At 61.0% G+C, this 16,949-nt stretch overlaps 1 protein-coding gene and 6 non-coding genes across 7 annotated transcripts; 4 read left to right on the top strand and 3 right to left on the bottom strand.

Moving 5' to 3' along the window:
• Positions 1 to 30: 30 nt before the first annotated feature.
• On the top strand, positions 31 to 11,907 carry JOSD2 (Josephin domain containing 2). Its single transcript, XM_065859617.2, has 5 exons — positions 31 to 164; positions 2,330 to 2,546; positions 4,592 to 4,717; positions 8,809 to 9,003; positions 11,342 to 11,907. Exons 1-5 carry the CDS (start codon positions 74 to 76, stop codon positions 11,439 to 11,441), a joined length of 729 nt encoding a protein of 242 aa, XP_065715689.2. The 5' UTR covers positions 31 to 73; the 3' UTR covers positions 11,442 to 11,907.
• Positions 11,908 to 13,605: 1,698 nt separating this feature from the next.
• TRNAE-CUC (transfer RNA glutamic acid (anticodon CUC)) lies at positions 13,606 to 13,677 on the top strand. Its single transcript has one exon. It is a non-coding gene; the product is annotated as a tRNA-Glu (tRNA).
• Positions 13,678 to 13,902: 225 nt separating this feature from the next.
• Positions 13,903 to 13,976, bottom strand: TRNAT-AGU (transfer RNA threonine (anticodon AGU)). The gene has a single exon. It is a non-coding gene; the product is annotated as a tRNA-Thr (tRNA).
• Positions 13,977 to 14,168: 192 nt separating this feature from the next.
• Positions 14,169 to 14,240, top strand: TRNAD-GUC (transfer RNA aspartic acid (anticodon GUC)). Its single transcript has one exon. It is a non-coding gene; the product is annotated as a tRNA-Asp (tRNA).
• A 1,897-nt stretch (positions 14,241 to 16,137) lies between these two features.
• On the bottom strand, positions 16,138 to 16,209 carry TRNAM-CAU (transfer RNA methionine (anticodon CAU)). Its single transcript has one exon. It is a non-coding gene; the product is annotated as a tRNA-Met (tRNA).
• A 231-nt stretch (positions 16,210 to 16,440) lies between these two features.
• TRNAA-CGC (transfer RNA alanine (anticodon CGC)) lies at positions 16,441 to 16,512 on the bottom strand. Its single transcript has one exon. It is a non-coding gene; the product is annotated as a tRNA-Ala (tRNA).
• A 156-nt stretch (positions 16,513 to 16,668) lies between these two features.
• TRNAS-GCU (transfer RNA serine (anticodon GCU)) lies at positions 16,669 to 16,750 on the top strand. The gene has a single exon. It is a non-coding gene; the product is annotated as a tRNA-Ser (tRNA).
• The last annotated feature ends 199 nt before the right edge of the window (positions 16,751 to 16,949 follow it).

The following is a 16,949-nucleotide window of genomic DNA, read 5'->3' as shown; positions in this document are numbered from 1 at the left end:
GGTATAGGAACGAGGCGCAATGCACCATGGGAAGAAGGTCGTGGGGGGGTATAGGAGCGAGGCGTAAAGCACCATGGGAGGAGTGTCCGCCGCAATGCACGCCGGGAGCTGTAGTTCGGCCGGGGACGCGATGCGGCCGCCACCGGGCCCGGAGGAACCGCCGGGTGCGCTGGGACGGGGGATTCGGGGGGCCCGGGGGGGTTTGGGGGTCCCGGGGAGGCCCTGGAGGGGCTGCGGGACTCGGGGAGGCCGGAGCGGCCTGGAGGCACCGCGGGGCCTGCGGGGTCCGGGGGAATCTGGGAGGGTTTGGGGGATCCCGGGGGATCTGGGGGGTTTGGGGGGTCCGGGGGGTCAGGGCGGGGTTTGGGGGTCCCGGGGGGTTTGGGGGAATCCGGGGGCTTGGGGGATCCCAGGGGGTTTGGGGGGTTCTGGGGATTCGAGGGGTCTTGGGGGGGTTCCGGGGGGAATGGGGGGTCCGGGGGATCTGGGAGGTCCCAGGGAGTTTGGGGGGGGGTCCGAGGGTCCCTGGGGTTTCGAGGGTCCGGGGGTTTGGGGCTCCCGGGGGGTCCCTGGGGTTTGGGGGGTTCGGGGGGCTTGGGGGGTCCAGGAGGGTCCCTGGGGTTTGGGGGATTTGTGGGGTCCCTGGGGTTTGGGGGGTCCCTGGGAGTTTGGAGGTCCGGGGGGTCTGGGGGTCCCAGGGTGTTTGGGGGATCCTGGGGGAGCTTGGGGGGTCCAGGAGGGTCCCTGGGGCTTGGGGGGTCCCAGGGTGTTTGGGGGATCCTGGGGGGTTTGGGGGTTCCAGGGGGTTGGGGGGTCCCGGGGGGTTTGGGGCATCTGGGGGGGCCCAGGGGGTTTGGGGGGTCCAGGGGGTTGGGGGGGTCCAGGGGGGTTTGGGGGGTCCCTGGGGCTTGGGGGGTCCCGGGGGGTCTGGGGATCCCAGGGTGTTTGGGGGGTCCTGGGGGGTTTGGGGGTTTGAGGGGGTTGGGGAGTCCCAGGGTGCTGGGGGGTCCCAGGGGATTTGGGGCATCTGGGGGGGTCCAGGGGGTTTGGGGGGTCCAGGGGGTTGGGGGGGGCTTGGGGGCTCCTGGGGGGTCCAGGGGGGTTTGGGGGGTCCCTGGGGCTTGGGGCGTCCCAGGGGGTCTGGGGATCCCAGGGTGTTTGGGGGGTCCTGGGGGGTTTGGGGGTTCAAGGGGGTGGGGGGTCCCAGGGGATTTGGGGCATCTGGGGGGGTCCAGGGGGGTTTGGGGGGTCCCAGGGGGTCTGGGAGTCCCAGGGTGTTTGGGGGATCCTGGGGGGTTTGGGGGTTCGAGGGGGTTGGGGGGTCCCAGGGTGCTGGGGGGTCCCAGGGGATTTGGGGCATCTGGGGGGGTCCAGGGGGTTTGGGGGGTCCAGGGGGTTGGGGGGGGCTTGGGGGCTCCTGGGGGGTCCAGGGGGGTTTGGGGGGTCCCTGGGGCTTGGGGGGTCCCGGGGGGTCTGGGGATCCCAGGGTGTTTGGGGGGTCCTGGGGGGTTTGGGGGTTTGAGGGGGTTGGGGGGTCCCAGGGGATTTGGGGCATCTGGGGGGGTCCAGGGGGTTTGGGGGGTCCAGGGGGTTGGGGGGGGCTTGGGGGCTCCTGGGGGGTCCAGGGGGGTTTGGGGGGTCCCTGGGGCTGTTTGCCAGAGCCTGGGGGGGACCTCGAAACCCTCATTGGGAACTGGGGGGGCATTGAAACCGTCATCAGGAATGGGGGGGGCCCTGAAACTGTCATTGGGAACTGGGGGGGACATTGAAACTGTCATTGGGAATGGGGGTGACCCTGAAACTGTCATTGGAACCTGGGGGGGGGCCTGAAACTATCATTGGGAACTGGGGGGACCCCAAAACCACCATTGGGACCTGGGGGGGACCCCAAAACCATCATTGGGAACTGGGGGGACCCCAAAACCATCATTGGGAACTGGGGGGGACCCCGAAACTGTCATTGGGAACTGGGGGGGCATTGAAACCGTCATTGGAACCTGGGGGGGAGCCTGAAACCGTCATTGGAACCTGGGGGGACCCTGAAACCGTCATTGGAACCTGGGGGGACCCTGAAACCGTCATTGGAACCTGGGGGGCCCCTGAAACCGTCATTGGAACCTGGGGGGGGGCCCTGAAACCGTCATTGGAACCTGGGGGGGGGCCCTGAAACCGTCATTGGAACCTGGGGGGACCCTGAAACCATCATTGGAACCTGGGGGGACCCTGAAACCATCATTGGAACCTTGGGGGGGCCCTGAAACCATCATTGGAACCTTGGGGGGGCCCTGAAACCGTCATTGCCATCACTGACTCCTCCATCTCCCCACAGATTCGGGGTCCCCGGGGGGGGATTCGGGGTCCCCCGAGGCGTGGGGGATCCCCCCGGATTTTGGGGTCCCCCCGGAAGTGGGGGGGGTCCCCCCGGAAGTGGGGGGGGCTCCGTACCACGAGCGGCAGCGCCTGGAGCTCTGCGCCCTGCACGCGCTCAACAACCTGCTCCAGCGCCCCCTCTTCACCCAGCGCCACGCCGACGACATCTGCAAGAGGTAATTAATCGGTAACGCCTTAATTAGCGTTAATTGGATGTCCCTAAAGCCCCTCATTAACGCCACAATTAGCGCTCGGCCGCCCCGGCCCCAAATTCCCTCGTTAACATCACAATTAATGCCCCGATGGGCGGGATGTCCCCAAGTTCCCTTGTTAAGATCCCAATTAGCGTGATGTCCCAAATTCCCTCGTTAACACCCCAATTAGAGCCCTGATGAGTGGAACATCCCCAAATTCACTCATTAACACCCCAATTAGAGCCCTGATGAGTGGAACGTCCCAAAATTCCCTTGTTAATGCTCTAATTAGTGCGTCCTCCCAAAATTCCTTCGTTAACACCCCAGTTAGCTCATCCCATACCCCCCCTGCCTGTTTCCGACTGTTGTTTCCTCCGGGTGTACCCAGTGTGTTCCAGGCTGTCCCCCCGTTTCCGACTGTTGTTTCCTCCGAGTGTACCCAGTGTGTTCCAGGCTGTCCCCCATGTCCGACTGTTGTTTCCTCCGGGTGTACCCAGTGTCTTCCAGGTTGTCCCCCTGTTTCCGGCTGTTTCCTCCAGGTGTACCCGGTGTGTTCCAGGCTGTCCCCCATGTCCGACTGTTGTTTCCTCCGGGTGTACCCAGTGTGTTCCAGGCTGTCCCCCATGTCCGACTGTTGTTTCCTCCGGGTGTACCCGCTGTGTTCCGTGCTGTCCCCCATGTCCAACTGTTGTTTCCTCCGGGTGTACCCGCTGTTTTCCATGCTGTCCCCCATGTCCAACTGTTGTTTCCTCCGGGTGTACCCGCTGTGTTCCAGTCTGTCCCCCCATGTCCAGCTGTTGTTTCCTCCGGGTGTACCCGCTGTGTTCCATGCTGTCCCCCATGTCCGACTGTTGTTTCCTCCGGGTGTACCCAGTGTGTTCCAGGGTGTTCTCCATGTCCAACTGTTGTTTCCTCCGGCTGTACCCGGTGTCTTCCAGGTTGTCCCCCTGTTTCCGACTGTTGTTTCCTCCGGGTGTACCCGCTGTGTTCCATGCTGTCCCCCATGTCCGACTGTTGTTTCCTCCGGGTGTACCCGCTGTGTTCCAGGTTGTCCCCCCATGTCCGACTGTTGTTTCCTCCGGGTGTACCCGCTGTGTTCCATGCTGTCCCCCCATGTCCGGCTGTTGTTTCCTCCGGGTGTACCCAGTGTGTTCCAGGGTGTTCTCCATGTCCGACTGTTGTTTCCTCCGGGTGTACCCGCTGTGTTCCATGCTGTCCCCCATGTCCGACTGTTGTTTCCTCCGGGTGTACCCGCTGTGTTCCAGGTTGTCCCCCATGTCCGACTGTTGTTTCCTCCAGGCGTACCCGCTGTGTTCCAGTCTGTCCCCCATGTCCGACTGTTGTTTCCTCCGGGTGTACCCGCTGTGTTCCATGCTGTCCCCCATGTCCGACTGTTGTTTCCTCCGGGTGTACCCGCTGTGTTCCATGCTGTCCCCCCATGTCCGACTGTTGTTTCCTCCGGGTGTACCCGCTGTGTTCCATGCTGTCCCCCATGTCCGACTGTTGTTTCCTCCGGGTGTACCCGCTGTGTTCCAGTCTGTCCCCCATGTCCGACTGTTGTTTCCTCCGGGTGTACCCGCTGTGTTCCATGCTGTCCCCCATGTCCGACTGTTGTTTCCTCCGGGTGTACCCGCTGTGTTCCATGCTGTCCCCCCATGTCCGACTGTTGTTTCCTCCGGGTGTACCTAGTGTGTTCCAGGCTGTCCCCCCATGTCCGACTGTTGTTTCCTCCGGGTGTACCCGCTGTGTTCCATGCTGTCCCCCATGTCCGACTGTTGTTTCCTCCGGGTGTACCCGCTGTGTTCCGTGCTGTCCCCCCATGTCCGACTGTTGTTTCCTCCAGGCGTACCCGCTGTGTTCCATGCTGTCCCCCATGTCCGACTGTTGTTTCCTCCGGGTGTACCCGCTGTGTTCCAGTCTGTCCCCCCATGTCCAGCTGTTGTTTCCTCCGGGTGTACCCGCTGTGTTCCATGCTGTCCCCCCATGTCCGACTGTTGTTTCCTCCGGGTGTACCCGCTGTGTTCCAGGTTGTCCCCGGGCGCGCGGTTCCCGCGTCACCGCAGCCTCTTGGGCACCGGAAACTACGACGTCAACGTCCTGATGGCCGCGCTGCAGGGGCTGGGCCTGGCCGCCCTCTGGTGGGACAAGCGACGGTAATTAACGCTCATTAACGGGCTCCTTAATGGGCTCATTAGCAAAAACCACTTGTGAAGGCTCTGGGGGAATTCCCAACATTCCCCCGTTTGCCCCCGTTTCCTCCATTTCTCCCATTTTCCCCTGATTTTTCCCTGTTTTCCCCCCATTTCCTCCCCATTTTCCCCCCATTTTCCCCTCATTTTCCCCCCATTTTCCTCCCCACTTTCCCCCTATTTCCCCCATTTTCTCCTCTTTCCCCCACTTCCCCTTTCCCCCTATTCCCACCATTTCCCTCCATTTCCCCATTCCCCCTGTTTCCCATTTTCCCCCCATTTCCCCCATTTCCCATTTTCCCCGTTTTCCCCCATGTTCCTCTGACTTTTCCCGTTTCCTCCCCATTTCCCGTTTCCCCCAATTCCCTCCCGTTTTCCCATTTTCCTCCCATTTCCCACATTTTCCCCGTTTCCCATTTCCCCCCCTTTCCCCCATTTTCCCCTTTGCCGATTTTCCCCCATTTCCCCCTTTTCCCACCATTTCCCCCCATTTCCCCTATTTTACCCATTTCCCCCATTTTTTCCCATTCCCCATATTTCCCACCATTTTCCCCAATATTTCCCCATTCACCTCATTTCCCTGGTTTCCCCCCATTTCCCCATTCCCCCCGTTTCCCCCCATTTCCCCCATTCCCCCTGTTTCCCCCCCATTTCCCCATTCTTCCCATTTCCCCTATTCCCCCTGTTTCCCCATTTCCCCCCATTTTCCCTATTCCCCCCGTTCCCCCTCCTTTTCCCCCAATTTCCCCATTTCCCATTCCCCCCCAGTTTCCCCTATTTCTCCCCCCTATTTCCCCCCCATTTTCCCCATTTCTCGTTTCCCCCATTTTCCCCATCTCCCTCATTTTCTCCCCATTTCCCCCCCTTTTCCTGGTTTCCCCATTTCCCTATTCCGTGCATTTTCCCCCATTCCCACAGTTTCCCCCCATTTCCCCATTCCCCTGTTTCCCCATTCCCCCCATTTCCCCTCCATTTCCCCCCATTTCCCATTCCTCCCCATTTTTCCCCCCTATTCCCCCCCATTTCCCCATTCCCCTGTTTCCCCATCTCCCCCATTCCCCCCGTTTCCCCATTTCCCATTCCCCCCCAGTTTCCCCTATTTTTCCCCCCTATTCCCCCCCATTTCCCCATTCCCCTGTTTCCCCATTCCCCCCATTTCCCATTCCCCCCATTTCCCATTCCCCCCCATTTCCCCCCCTATTCCCCCCTATTTCCCCCCAGTTCCCCCTATTTCCCCCCCCATTCCCCCCTATTTCCCCCATGTTTCCCCCCCATTAACCCCCTATTTTCCCCCCCTATTCCCCCCATTCCCCTGTTTCCCCATCTCCCCCATTCCCCCCATTTCCCCATTTCCCATTCCCCCCCAGTTCCCCCCATTCCCCCCCCATTCCCCCCCATTTCCCCCATGTTTTCTCCCCCATTCCCCCCCATTTCCCCCCATTTCCCCATTCCCCCCATTTCCCCTCCATTCCCCCCCAGTTCCCCCTATTTCCCCCCCCATTTCCCCCATGTTTTCTCCCCCCTTCCCCCCCATTTCCCCCTATTCCCTCCATTTCCCCATTCCCCCCATTTCCCCTCCATTCCCCCCATTTCCCATTCCCCCCATTTCCCCTCCATTCCCCCCATTTCCCATTCCCCCCCAGTTCCCCCTATTTTTCCCCCCTATTCCCCCCTATTTCCCCATTCCCCTGTTTCCCCATTTCCCATTCCCCCCCAGTTCCCCCTATTTTCCCCCCCCATTCCCCCCCATTTCCCCCATGTTTTCTCCCCCATTTCCCCCCATTCCCCCATTCCCCCCATTTCCCCTCCATTCCCCCCCAGTTCCCCCTATTTCCCCCCCCATTTCCCCCATGTTTTCTCCCCCCTTCCCCCCCATTTCCCCCTATTCCCTCCATTTCCCCATTCCCCCCATTTCCCCATTCCCCCCATTTCCCCTCCATTCCCTCCATTTCCCATTCCCCCCCATTAACCCCCTATTTTTCCCCCCTATTCCCCCCCATTTCCCCATTGCCCTGTTTCCCCATTCCCCCCATCTCCCCCATTCCCCCCGTTTCCCCATTTCCCATTCCCCCCCAGTTCCCCCTATTTTTCCCCCCTATTCCCCCCCATTTCCCCATTCCCCCCATTTCCCCATTTCCCATTCCCCCCCAGTTCCCCCTATTTCCCCCCCCATTTCCCCCATGTTTTCTCCCCCATTCCCCCCATTTCCCCATTCCCCCCATTTCCCCTCCATTCCCCCCCAGTTCCCCCTATTTCCCCCCCCATTTCCCCCATGTTTTCTCCCCCTTCCCCCCCATTTCCCCCTATTCCCTCCATTTCCCCATTCCCCCCATTTCCCCTCCATTCCCCCCATTTCCCCATTTCCCATTCCCCCTATTTCCCCCCCATTCCCCCCATTTCCCCCTATTTCCCGCCCTATTCCCCCCCATTCCCCCCATTTCCCCCATTCCCCCCATCTCCCCCATTTCCCCATTTCCCATTCCCCCCCAGTTCCCCCTATTTTTCCCCCCCATTTCCCCCATCCCCCTCATTTCCCCTATTCCCCCCCATTCCCCCCATTTCCCCCATTCCCCCCATTTCCCCCTCCCCCCCAGTTCCCCCTATTTCCCCCCCTATTCCCCCCCATTCCCCCCATCTCCCCCATTTCCCATTCCCCCCCAGTTCCCCCTATTTTCCCCCCCTATTCCCCCATGTTTCCCCTCCCATTAACCCCCCATTCCCCCCATTCCCCCCTTTCCCCCTCATTTCCCCTATTCCCCCCCATTCCCCCCATTTCCCCATTTCCCATTCCCCTCCTATTCCCCCCCATTTCCCCCATTCCCCCTCATTTCTCCTATTCCCCCCCATTCCCCCCATTTCCCCCATTCCCCCCATCTCCCCCATTCCCCCCATTTCCCCCATTCCCCCCATTTCCCCATTTCCCATTCCCCCCCAGTTCCCCCTATTTCCCCCCCCATTCCCCCCCATTTCCCCCATGTTTTCTCCCCCATTCCCCCCCATTCCCCCCATTTCCCCATTCCCCCCATTTCCCCTCCATTCCCCCCCAGTTCCCCCTATTTCCCCCCCATTTCCCCCATGTTTTCTCCCCCATTCCCCCCCATTTCCCCCTATTCCCCCCATTTCCCCATCCCCCCCATTTCCCCATTTCCCATTCCCCCCCAGTTCCCCCATGTTTCCCCTCCCATTAACCCCCCATTCCCCCCATTTCCCCCTTTCCCCCTCATTTCCCCTATTCCCCCCCATTCCCCCCATTTCCCATTCCCCCCCAGTTCCCCCTATTTTCCCCCCCTATTCCCCCCCATTTCCCCCATGTTTCCCCTCCCATTAACCCCCCATTCCCCCCATTCCCCCCATCTCCCCCATTCCCCCCATTTCCCCATTTCCCATTCCCCCCCATTTCCCCCATTCCCCCTCATTTCCCCCATTCCCCCCATTTCCCCCCCTATTCCCCCCCATTCCCCCCCAGTTCCCCCTATTTCCCCCCATTTCCCCTATTCCCCCCCATTCCCCCCATTTCCCCCATTTCCCCATTCCCCCCATCTCCCCCATTCCCCCCATTTCCCCATTTCCCATTCCCCCCCAGTTCCCCCTATTTCCCCCCCTATTCCCCCCCATTTCCCCCATGTTTCCCCTCCCATTAGCCCCCATTCCCCCCATTCCCCCCATTTCCCCTCTATTCCCCCCCAGTTCCCCCTATTTCCCCCCCATTTCCCCCATGTTTTCTCCCCCATTCCCCCCCATTTCCCCCTATTCCCCCCATTTCCCCATCCCCCCCATTTCCCCATTTCCCATTCCCCCCCAGTTCCCCCTATTTCCCCCCCCCATTCCCCCCCATTTCCCCCATGTTTCCCCCCCATTAACCCCCTATTTTCCCCCCCTATTCCCCCCATTTCCCCCATTCCCCTGTTTCCCCATCTCCCCCATTCCCCCCATTTCCCCATTTCCCATTCCCCCCCAGTTCCCCCCATTTCCCCCCCGTTTCCCCCCCATTTCCCCCACGTTTCCCCCACGTTTCCCCCCCGTTTCCCCCCCATTAACCCCCGTTGTTTCCCCAGGTCCCTGGAGCGCCTGGCGCCGTCGCGGCTGCTGGGGCTGATCCTGAACGTGCCCTCGCGGGTGTCGCTGCTCTCGCTGCCGCTGCCCCTGCGCCGGCGCCATTGGCTGGCGCTGCGGAAGCTCCGGGGCACCTGGTACAACCTGGACTCCAAGCTGCCCGCGCCCGCCCCCATCGGCGGGGACGCCCAGCTCAGGTGGGACACGGGGACACCCAGACCGGGGGGGACACGGGGACACCCAGCTCAGGTGGGACACAGGGACACCCAGACCGGGGGGGACACGGGGACACCCAGACCGGGGGGACACGGGGACACCCAGCTCAGGTGGGACATGGGGACACCCAGACCGGGGGGGACATGGGGACACCCAGCTCAGGTGGGACACGGGGACACCCAGACCGGGGGGGACATGGGGACACCCAGCCCAGGGGGGATATGGGGACACCCAGACCGGGGGGACATGGGGACACCCAGACCGGGGGGGACACGGGGACACCCAGACCGGGGGGGACATGGGGACACAATCAGCTCAGGTGGGACATGGGGACACCCGGACCGGGGGGGACACGGGGACACCCGGACCGGGGGGGACACGGGGACACCCAGACCGGGGGGGACATGGGGACACCCAGACCGGGGGGGACACGGGGACACCCAGACCAGGGGGGACACGGGGACACCCAGACCGGGGGGACATGGGGACACCCAGCTCAGGGGGGACACGGGGACACCCAGACCAGGGGGGACATGGGGACACCCAGACCGGGGGGACATGGGGACACCCAGCTCAGGGGGGACACGGGGACACCCAGACCAGGGGGGACATGGGACATTGGGACACACAGGTCAGGGGGGGACATGGGACGCGGGGACACCCAGACCAGGGGGGACACGGGACATGGGGACACCCAGACCAGGGGGGACATGGGACATGGGGACACCCAGACCAGGTGGGACATGGGGACACCCAGACCAGGTGGGACATGGAACATGGGGACACCCAGACCAGGGGGGACATGGGGACACCCAGCTCAGGGGGGACACGGGACATGGGGACACCCAGACCAGGTGGGACACAATCAGCCCAGGGGGGACACGGGGACACCCAGAACAGGTGGGACATGGGACATGGGGACACCCAGACCAGGGGGGACATGGGGACACCCAGCCCAGGTGGGACATGGGGACACCCAGCTCAGGGGGGACATGGGGACACCCAGCTCAGGGGGGACACGGGACACGGGGACACCCAGACCGGGGGGGACACGGGGACACCCAGACCAGGGGGGACATGGGGACACAATCAGCTCAGGTGGGATATGGGGACACAATCAGCTCAGGTGGGACATTGGGACATGGGGAGACCCAGACCACATGGACATGGGGACACCCAGACCAGGGGGGACACGGGACATGGGGACACCCAGCTCAGGTGGGATATGGGGACACCCAGACCAGGGGGGACATGGGGACACCCAGCTTAGGGGGGACATGGGGACACCCAGACCAGGGGGGACATGGGGACACCCAGCTTAGGGGGGACACGGGGACACCCAGACCAGGGGGGACATGGGGACACCCAGCTCAGGGGGGACATGGGACATTGGGACACACAGGTCAGGGGGGGACATGGGACGCGGGGACACCCAGACCAGGGGGGACACAGGACATGGGGACACCCAGACCAGGGGGGACATGGGGACACCCATACCGGGGGGGACATGGGGACACAATCAGCTCAGGTGGGACATTGGGACATGGGGAGACCCAGACCACATGGACATGGGGACACCCAGACCAGGGGGGACACGGGACATGGGGACACCCAGACCGGGGGGGACACGGGGACACCCAGCTCAGGGGGGACACGGGGACACCCAGACCGGGGGGACATGGGGACACCCAGACCAGGGGGGATATGGGGACACCCAGACCGGGGGGACATGGGGACACCCAGACCAGGGGGGACACGGGGACACAAGCAGCCCAGGTGGGACATTGGGTCACCAAGCCCAGGTGGGACATGGGGACACCCAGCTCAGGGGGGACATGGGGACACCCAGACCAGGGGGGACATGGGGACACCCAGCCCAGGGGGGACATGGGACATGGGGACACCCAGCCCAGGGGGGACATGGGACATGGGGACACCCAGACCGGGGGGGACATGGGGACATGGGGACACCCAGCTCAGGTGGGACACGGAACACGGGGACACCCAGACCGGGGGGACATGGGGACACCCAGACCAGGGGGGACATGGGACATGGGGACACCCAGCCCAGGTGGGACACGGGGACACCCAGACCAGGGGGGACATGGGGACACCCAACTCAGGGGGGACACCCAGACCAGGGGGGACATGGGGACACCCAGCCCAGTTGGGCCATGTGACATGGGACACGGGGCCACCCAGCCCCCCAGATCTGGGCACCATCTTACCCCGGGTTGTCCCCGCGTGACCTCCCCGGCGGCTCCTGCTCCCCATCCTCCCACCCCATGCACCCCAAAGGTCCATTTTGTGACCCCCCAGGGAATTCCTGCGCCGTTTCCTGGCCCGGGAGCCCTGCGAGCTCCTCCTGGTGGTTCCGCGCGAGCTGGAGGAGTCGGGCGCGTGGCTCGACCCCGAGTGACCCCCGGGTGACGCCGTTTTGGGCTGAAAACGCCGCCTTTTGGGGCTTTTCCTGCTGGGGGGGAGGGGGAAGTTGTTCAGAAAGGGGTTGAGGAGCCACGGTGCTTTGATTTCCCTCATTTCACCCCCTTTTTTGGGCTCGTTAGCGCCCGTTAGTGATGTTGGTGGGGGGCACGGCCCTTGTGCATCAGCATGGGAACCCAGAAGCCCATGGGGACCCCCAAAACCCACATGGGACCCCCAAAACCCACATGGGACCCCAAAACCCACATGGGACCCCCAAAACCCACATGGGGACCCACACAGGAGCCCAGAACCCATATGGGGACCCCAAAACCCACATGGGACCCCCAAAACCCACATGGGGACCCACACAGGAGCCCAGAACCCATATGGGGACCCCAAAACCCACGTGAGACCCCCAAAATACATATGGGGACCCCAAAACCCACATGGGGACCCCAAAATACATATGGGGACCCCCAAAACCCACATGGGGACCCACACAGCCCAGAACCCATATGGGGACCCCAAAACCCACATGGGACCCCAAAACCCACATGGGACCCCAAAACCCACATGGGACCCCCAAAACACATATGGGGACCCCAAAACCCACATGGGACCACCAAAACTCACATGGGACCCCAAAACCCACATGGGGACCCCAAAACCCACACGAGACCCCCAAAATACATATGGGGACCCCAAAACCCACATGGGGAGCCCCAAAACCCACATGGGGACCCACACAGGAGCCCAGAACCCATACGGGGACCCCAAAACCCACATGGGGACCCACACAGGAGCCCAGAACCCATATGGGGACCCCCAAAACCTCCATGGGACCCCAAAACCCACACGAGACACCCAAAATACATATGGGGACCCCAAAACCCACATGGGACCCCCAAAACCCACATGGGGACCCACACAGGAGCCCAAAACCCCCATAGGACCCCAAAACCCCCATGGGACCGCAGAACCCACACGGGGACCCAAAACCCACACGGGGACCCACACAGGAGCCCAGAACCCATATGGGGACCCCCAGAACCCATATGGGGACCCCCAAAACCTCCATGGGACCCCAAAACCCACACGAGACCCCCAAAATACATATGGGGACCCCAAAACCCACATGGGACCCCCAAAACCCACATGGGGACCCACACAGGAGCCCAGAACCCATATGGGGACCCCCAAAACCTCTATGGGACCCCAAAACCCACAGGGGACGCCCACAGCACCCACATGGGGACCCCCACAGCACCCACATGGGACCCCCAAAACACATCCAGGGACCCCAAAACACACACAGGACCCCTACAACCCTCATAGGACCCCAAAACCCACACGGGAACCCCACAGGACCCCCCCAAACCCCCATGGGTCCCCAAAACCCCCATGGGGACCCCACATCACCATGGGCCCCCCCCCCCTACATCCCCACAGGGCCCCCAATATTCCACAGAGCCCCCCAATATCCATCCAGGGCTCCCCAATATCCTCAGGGCCCCCTCGCTATCCCCCAGTCCCCCCAATATTCCCCCAGTGCCCCCATTATCCCTCCAGGGTCTCCCAACATCCCCCCTGGACCCCCCAATATCACCCTGGACCCCCCCAATATCCCCCAGGTCCCCCCAAACCCCTCCCAGCCCCCCAAACCCTCCCCAGCAGCACCTTGGGTGGGGGGGGGAGGGTGAGGGGGCTGCCCCGGACGCCTGGGTCCCCCCCCAGATCCCTGTGGGGTCCCCCTCTCTTGGGGTGACCTCTGGGCACACGTGGCTCCCAAATGGGCTTAATTACCCCCAAAAAGGTGATTAAAACTGCCGGTTTCCAGCTCTGTGTCTGCGCCCCCGTCATTGGGCTCAGGGCGGGAATAAGCGGGGAAGATCGGGGGGGTCCCCGGGAAGATCGGGGGAGACTCCCGGGGAAGGTCGGGGGGGTCCCCGGGAAGATCGGGGGAGGCTCCCGGGGAAGGTCGGGGGGTCCCTGGGAAGGTCCCGCTCACCCCCATGCGCTTCTCCCGCTCCTCGGATGCGGCTCCAAAGCGCGCACGCTGATTGGTTCACGCCGCCTCTAAACATCCAATGACTGCGCGCCGTTTGGATCCCTCGGTGTGCACTGAGTGAATAGGGCGGTGGGACCAAAGCTGCCAGCGCTCCCTGGTGGTCTAGTGGTTAGGATTCGGCGCTCTCACCGCCGCGGCCCGGGTTCGATTCCCGGTCAGGGAAAATCGCTTTTAATTAATCCGTTTAATCTTTTCTCCTTATTTTTATCTATTTTTCGCGTTTCATTTTTAATTCCACCACCATTCACCCCCTCGCACGGCAGCGGCTCCACCATGGTGCCTCCCTTCCTCAACACGCGTGGGTAAAAAGGGGCAACCATTCAAAAATAAATGTTAAAATAATTAAAAAGTAAAAGTCAATTATATCTTATTAAGGTCACCAAAGCGAAGGCACCGCTGGGATTCGAACCCAGGATCTCCTGTTTACTAGACAGGCGCTTTAACCAACTAAGCCACGGCGCCCGTGGTTTCCCAGTCCCGCACTCTCCCTCCATCTCCGGGCGCGCCGCCCCCGCGCGGTCCCGCTGCCCCACGCGTGGCCGCGCTCCCGCGGGTCTCCCCGCTCCCCGTGGCCGCGGCGCCTTGAGGGACACGGGGGGACGGACCCCGGCGGTGGGTTTAGGGACCCGCGGCGGGGTCACTCACACAGCCCGTTCCTCGTTAGTATAGTGGTGAGTATCCCCGCCTGTCACGCGGGAGACCGGGGTTCGATTCCCCGACGGGGAGGCTGATTTGTTTTCCTTCCCTATTTATTTCCACCCCCATTTCTTTTCCCCCCTTTCCTTCTCCCCCATTTCTTTTCCCCCATTTCTTTTCCCCCCTTTCCTTCTCCCCATTTATCTTCCCCCCATTTATCTTCCCCCCCTTTTCTTCACCCCCATTTATCTTCCCCCCCCTTTTCTTCACCCCCATTTATCTTCCCCCCCCTTTTCTTCACCCCCATTTATCTTCCCCCCTTTTCTTTACCCCCATTTATCTTCCCCCCTTTTCTCTACCCCCATTTATCTTCCCCCCCTTTATCTTCCCCCCCTTTTCTTCACCCCCATTTATCTTCCCCCCCTTTCTTTACCCCCATTTATCTTCCCCCCCTTTCTTTACCCCCATTTATCTTCCCCCCCATCTTTCCCCCTTTTCTTCACCCCCATTTATCTTCCCCCCTTTTCTTCACCCCCATTTATCTTCCCCCCCCTTTTCTTCACCCCCATTTATCTTCCCCCCCTTTATCTTCCCCCCCTTTTCTTCACCCCCATTTATCTTCCCCCCCTTTCTTTACCCCCATTTATCTTCACCCCCTTTTCTTTACCCCCATTTATTTCCCCTTTACCCCTATATTTCCCCTTCCCCCCATTTCTTCCCGTTTTTTTTACTCGTTTCTTCCCTTTTCCCCACCCCATTTCTTCCTTTTTTCCCCCATTTTTGCCCTTTTCTTTACCCCATTTTCCCTATTTTTTCCCTCTTTACCCCTATTTTTTGCCCTTTACCCCTATTTCTTCCTTTTCCTTATTTTTTTCCTTTTCTTTATCCCTATTTTCTCCTTTTTTCCCTATTTTGCTCCTTTTCTTCACCCCTATTTTCCCCCATCTTTCCCCTTTACCCCTATTCCTTCCTTTTCCCCCCTTTTCTTCCCCCTATATTTTCACTATTACTCCCCTCTTCTTCACCGCTTTTTCCCTTTTCTTCACCCTTATTTTTGCCCTTTTGCCCCCTTTTCTTTCCCCCTATTTTCCCCTACTTTTCGCCGTTTTCTTCACCCCCATTCTCCCCCTTTTCTCCACCCCGGTTCTGCTCTTTTTCCTTACAGCAAACCGTATTTAAATCCTTTTACCCCCACTCGCTCCAAATCGCTCCTCCCGGCGATGCCAAACCGTGCCGGGCTGAACCACCACCCATACCGAGGAGGGGGGGAGTCATTACACACACCACCCAGCCCCCCTATCTAAGAGTTAAGGATAACCCCACACACCTGGCCAAATATTATGCTTAAAACAGCCAAACTATACATTAACTATACAGTTAACGCTACTACACACACCTAAAAACAACACCCAGCACCACCCCCCTCAGCCACAACCGCGCCCCTGCTCCTCCCGCCGCGAACTGAGCCCCGCAGCCCCTCCGCGGGGGTTTATATAGGGAGGGAGCGGCGGACCTGAGTGGGAACTGCGCACAGCCCCGCTATCGCCCCGCCCCTTCGCCCAGCGACCAATGGCGTCGCTCTTCTCTCTCCCACCAATCAGATGGCGGCGCTGGGGTTTGAATGGGAGGTTTTAGCGCCAAAGCGGGAGCCCCCGCTCCCATGGTGATGCCGGCGGCGTTTTGGGGTCTGATTTCGCGCCCCCCCACCCCACAGCTCTGATCATGCCGGTACCACTGGAGCAGCTTTATTATCCCAGCCCTGAGCTCCCGTTGACCCCCGCGTTGATCTCCTAGCTCGCTCCGCTCGACCTTTTGGGGATCTCAGTGCAGCCCCCTCGCTAGTGCAAAAAATTACCTATATATTCACAAGAAATACAGCAAATTGTGTTTGTGGGGGCGTTGAGGAGGGCGCTGAGGATATGAGGCAGACGCAGAATGGGGGAAAAAAAGAGATAAAAAGAGGATTCAAGTGGAAAGAAAATGTAGTTAGCAGAGGATGGTTTCGATCCATCGACCTCTGGGTTATGGGCCCAGCACGCTTCCGCTGCGCCACTCTGCTGCTGATAAAAGTAAGGATTTAATGTATATTGATAAAACATAAATGGATAAAATTTCATCCCGTAGCTCGGTATGGGAAGAGACCGCTTGTGCTGCTCTAAAAGTGGGAGGAAGCGGAGTTTCGGAGGCGAGATTAAAGAATAAAGGGGTGAGCACACTGGGTCCTTATTGTGCCAGCTCAGGGTTCCCCAAAAAGAGTCAAAAACGTTAAAATAAGGGGGTTTATCCCCGCTGGAGATGCCGGGGATTGAACCCGGGGCCTCATACATGCGAAGCATGCGCTCTACCGCTGAGCTACATCCCCTGTGCGCGCCCCCCGCCCGCCGCCGCCCTTCGCGCCACCTCCCGCCAGCGAGGCCACGCCCACCCCACTCCCACTGTTGACTCCGCCCACTCCAAGCCACGCCCACCCCGGCTTGGCGCGCCGCATGGTGGCGCGGCGGAAGCCCCGAAAGCGCGGGACGAGGTGGCCGAGTGGTTAAGGCGATGGACTGCTAATCCATTGTGCTCTGCACGCGTGGGTTCGAATCCCATCCTCGTCGGGAGTGCTTGAAGTTTTCCTCCTTCCACTTCAATTTTAAGGCTCCCCGCACCCCCTTTATTACAACTTTTTGGGGGTGCACGTCTACATTTTTCCCTTTGCGGGGGCGCTCAGTTTGCGTGGGGTCCGTGCGATTCCCAACCCCCCCACTCCAGATACGTTGGCGCCCCCCCGCTGTTTTCAATCAGCTGCTCCCCCCC

Source organism: Patagioenas fasciata, chromosome 35, assembly GCF_037038585.1.
Source record: "Patagioenas fasciata isolate bPatFas1 chromosome 35, bPatFas1.hap1, whole genome shotgun sequence".
NCBI classification, from domain to species: domain Eukaryota; kingdom Metazoa; phylum Chordata; class Aves; order Columbiformes; family Columbidae; genus Patagioenas; species Patagioenas fasciata.
Note: the sequence above shows the minus strand (reverse complement) of the source record. Positions and strands in the feature narration are given on the sequence as shown.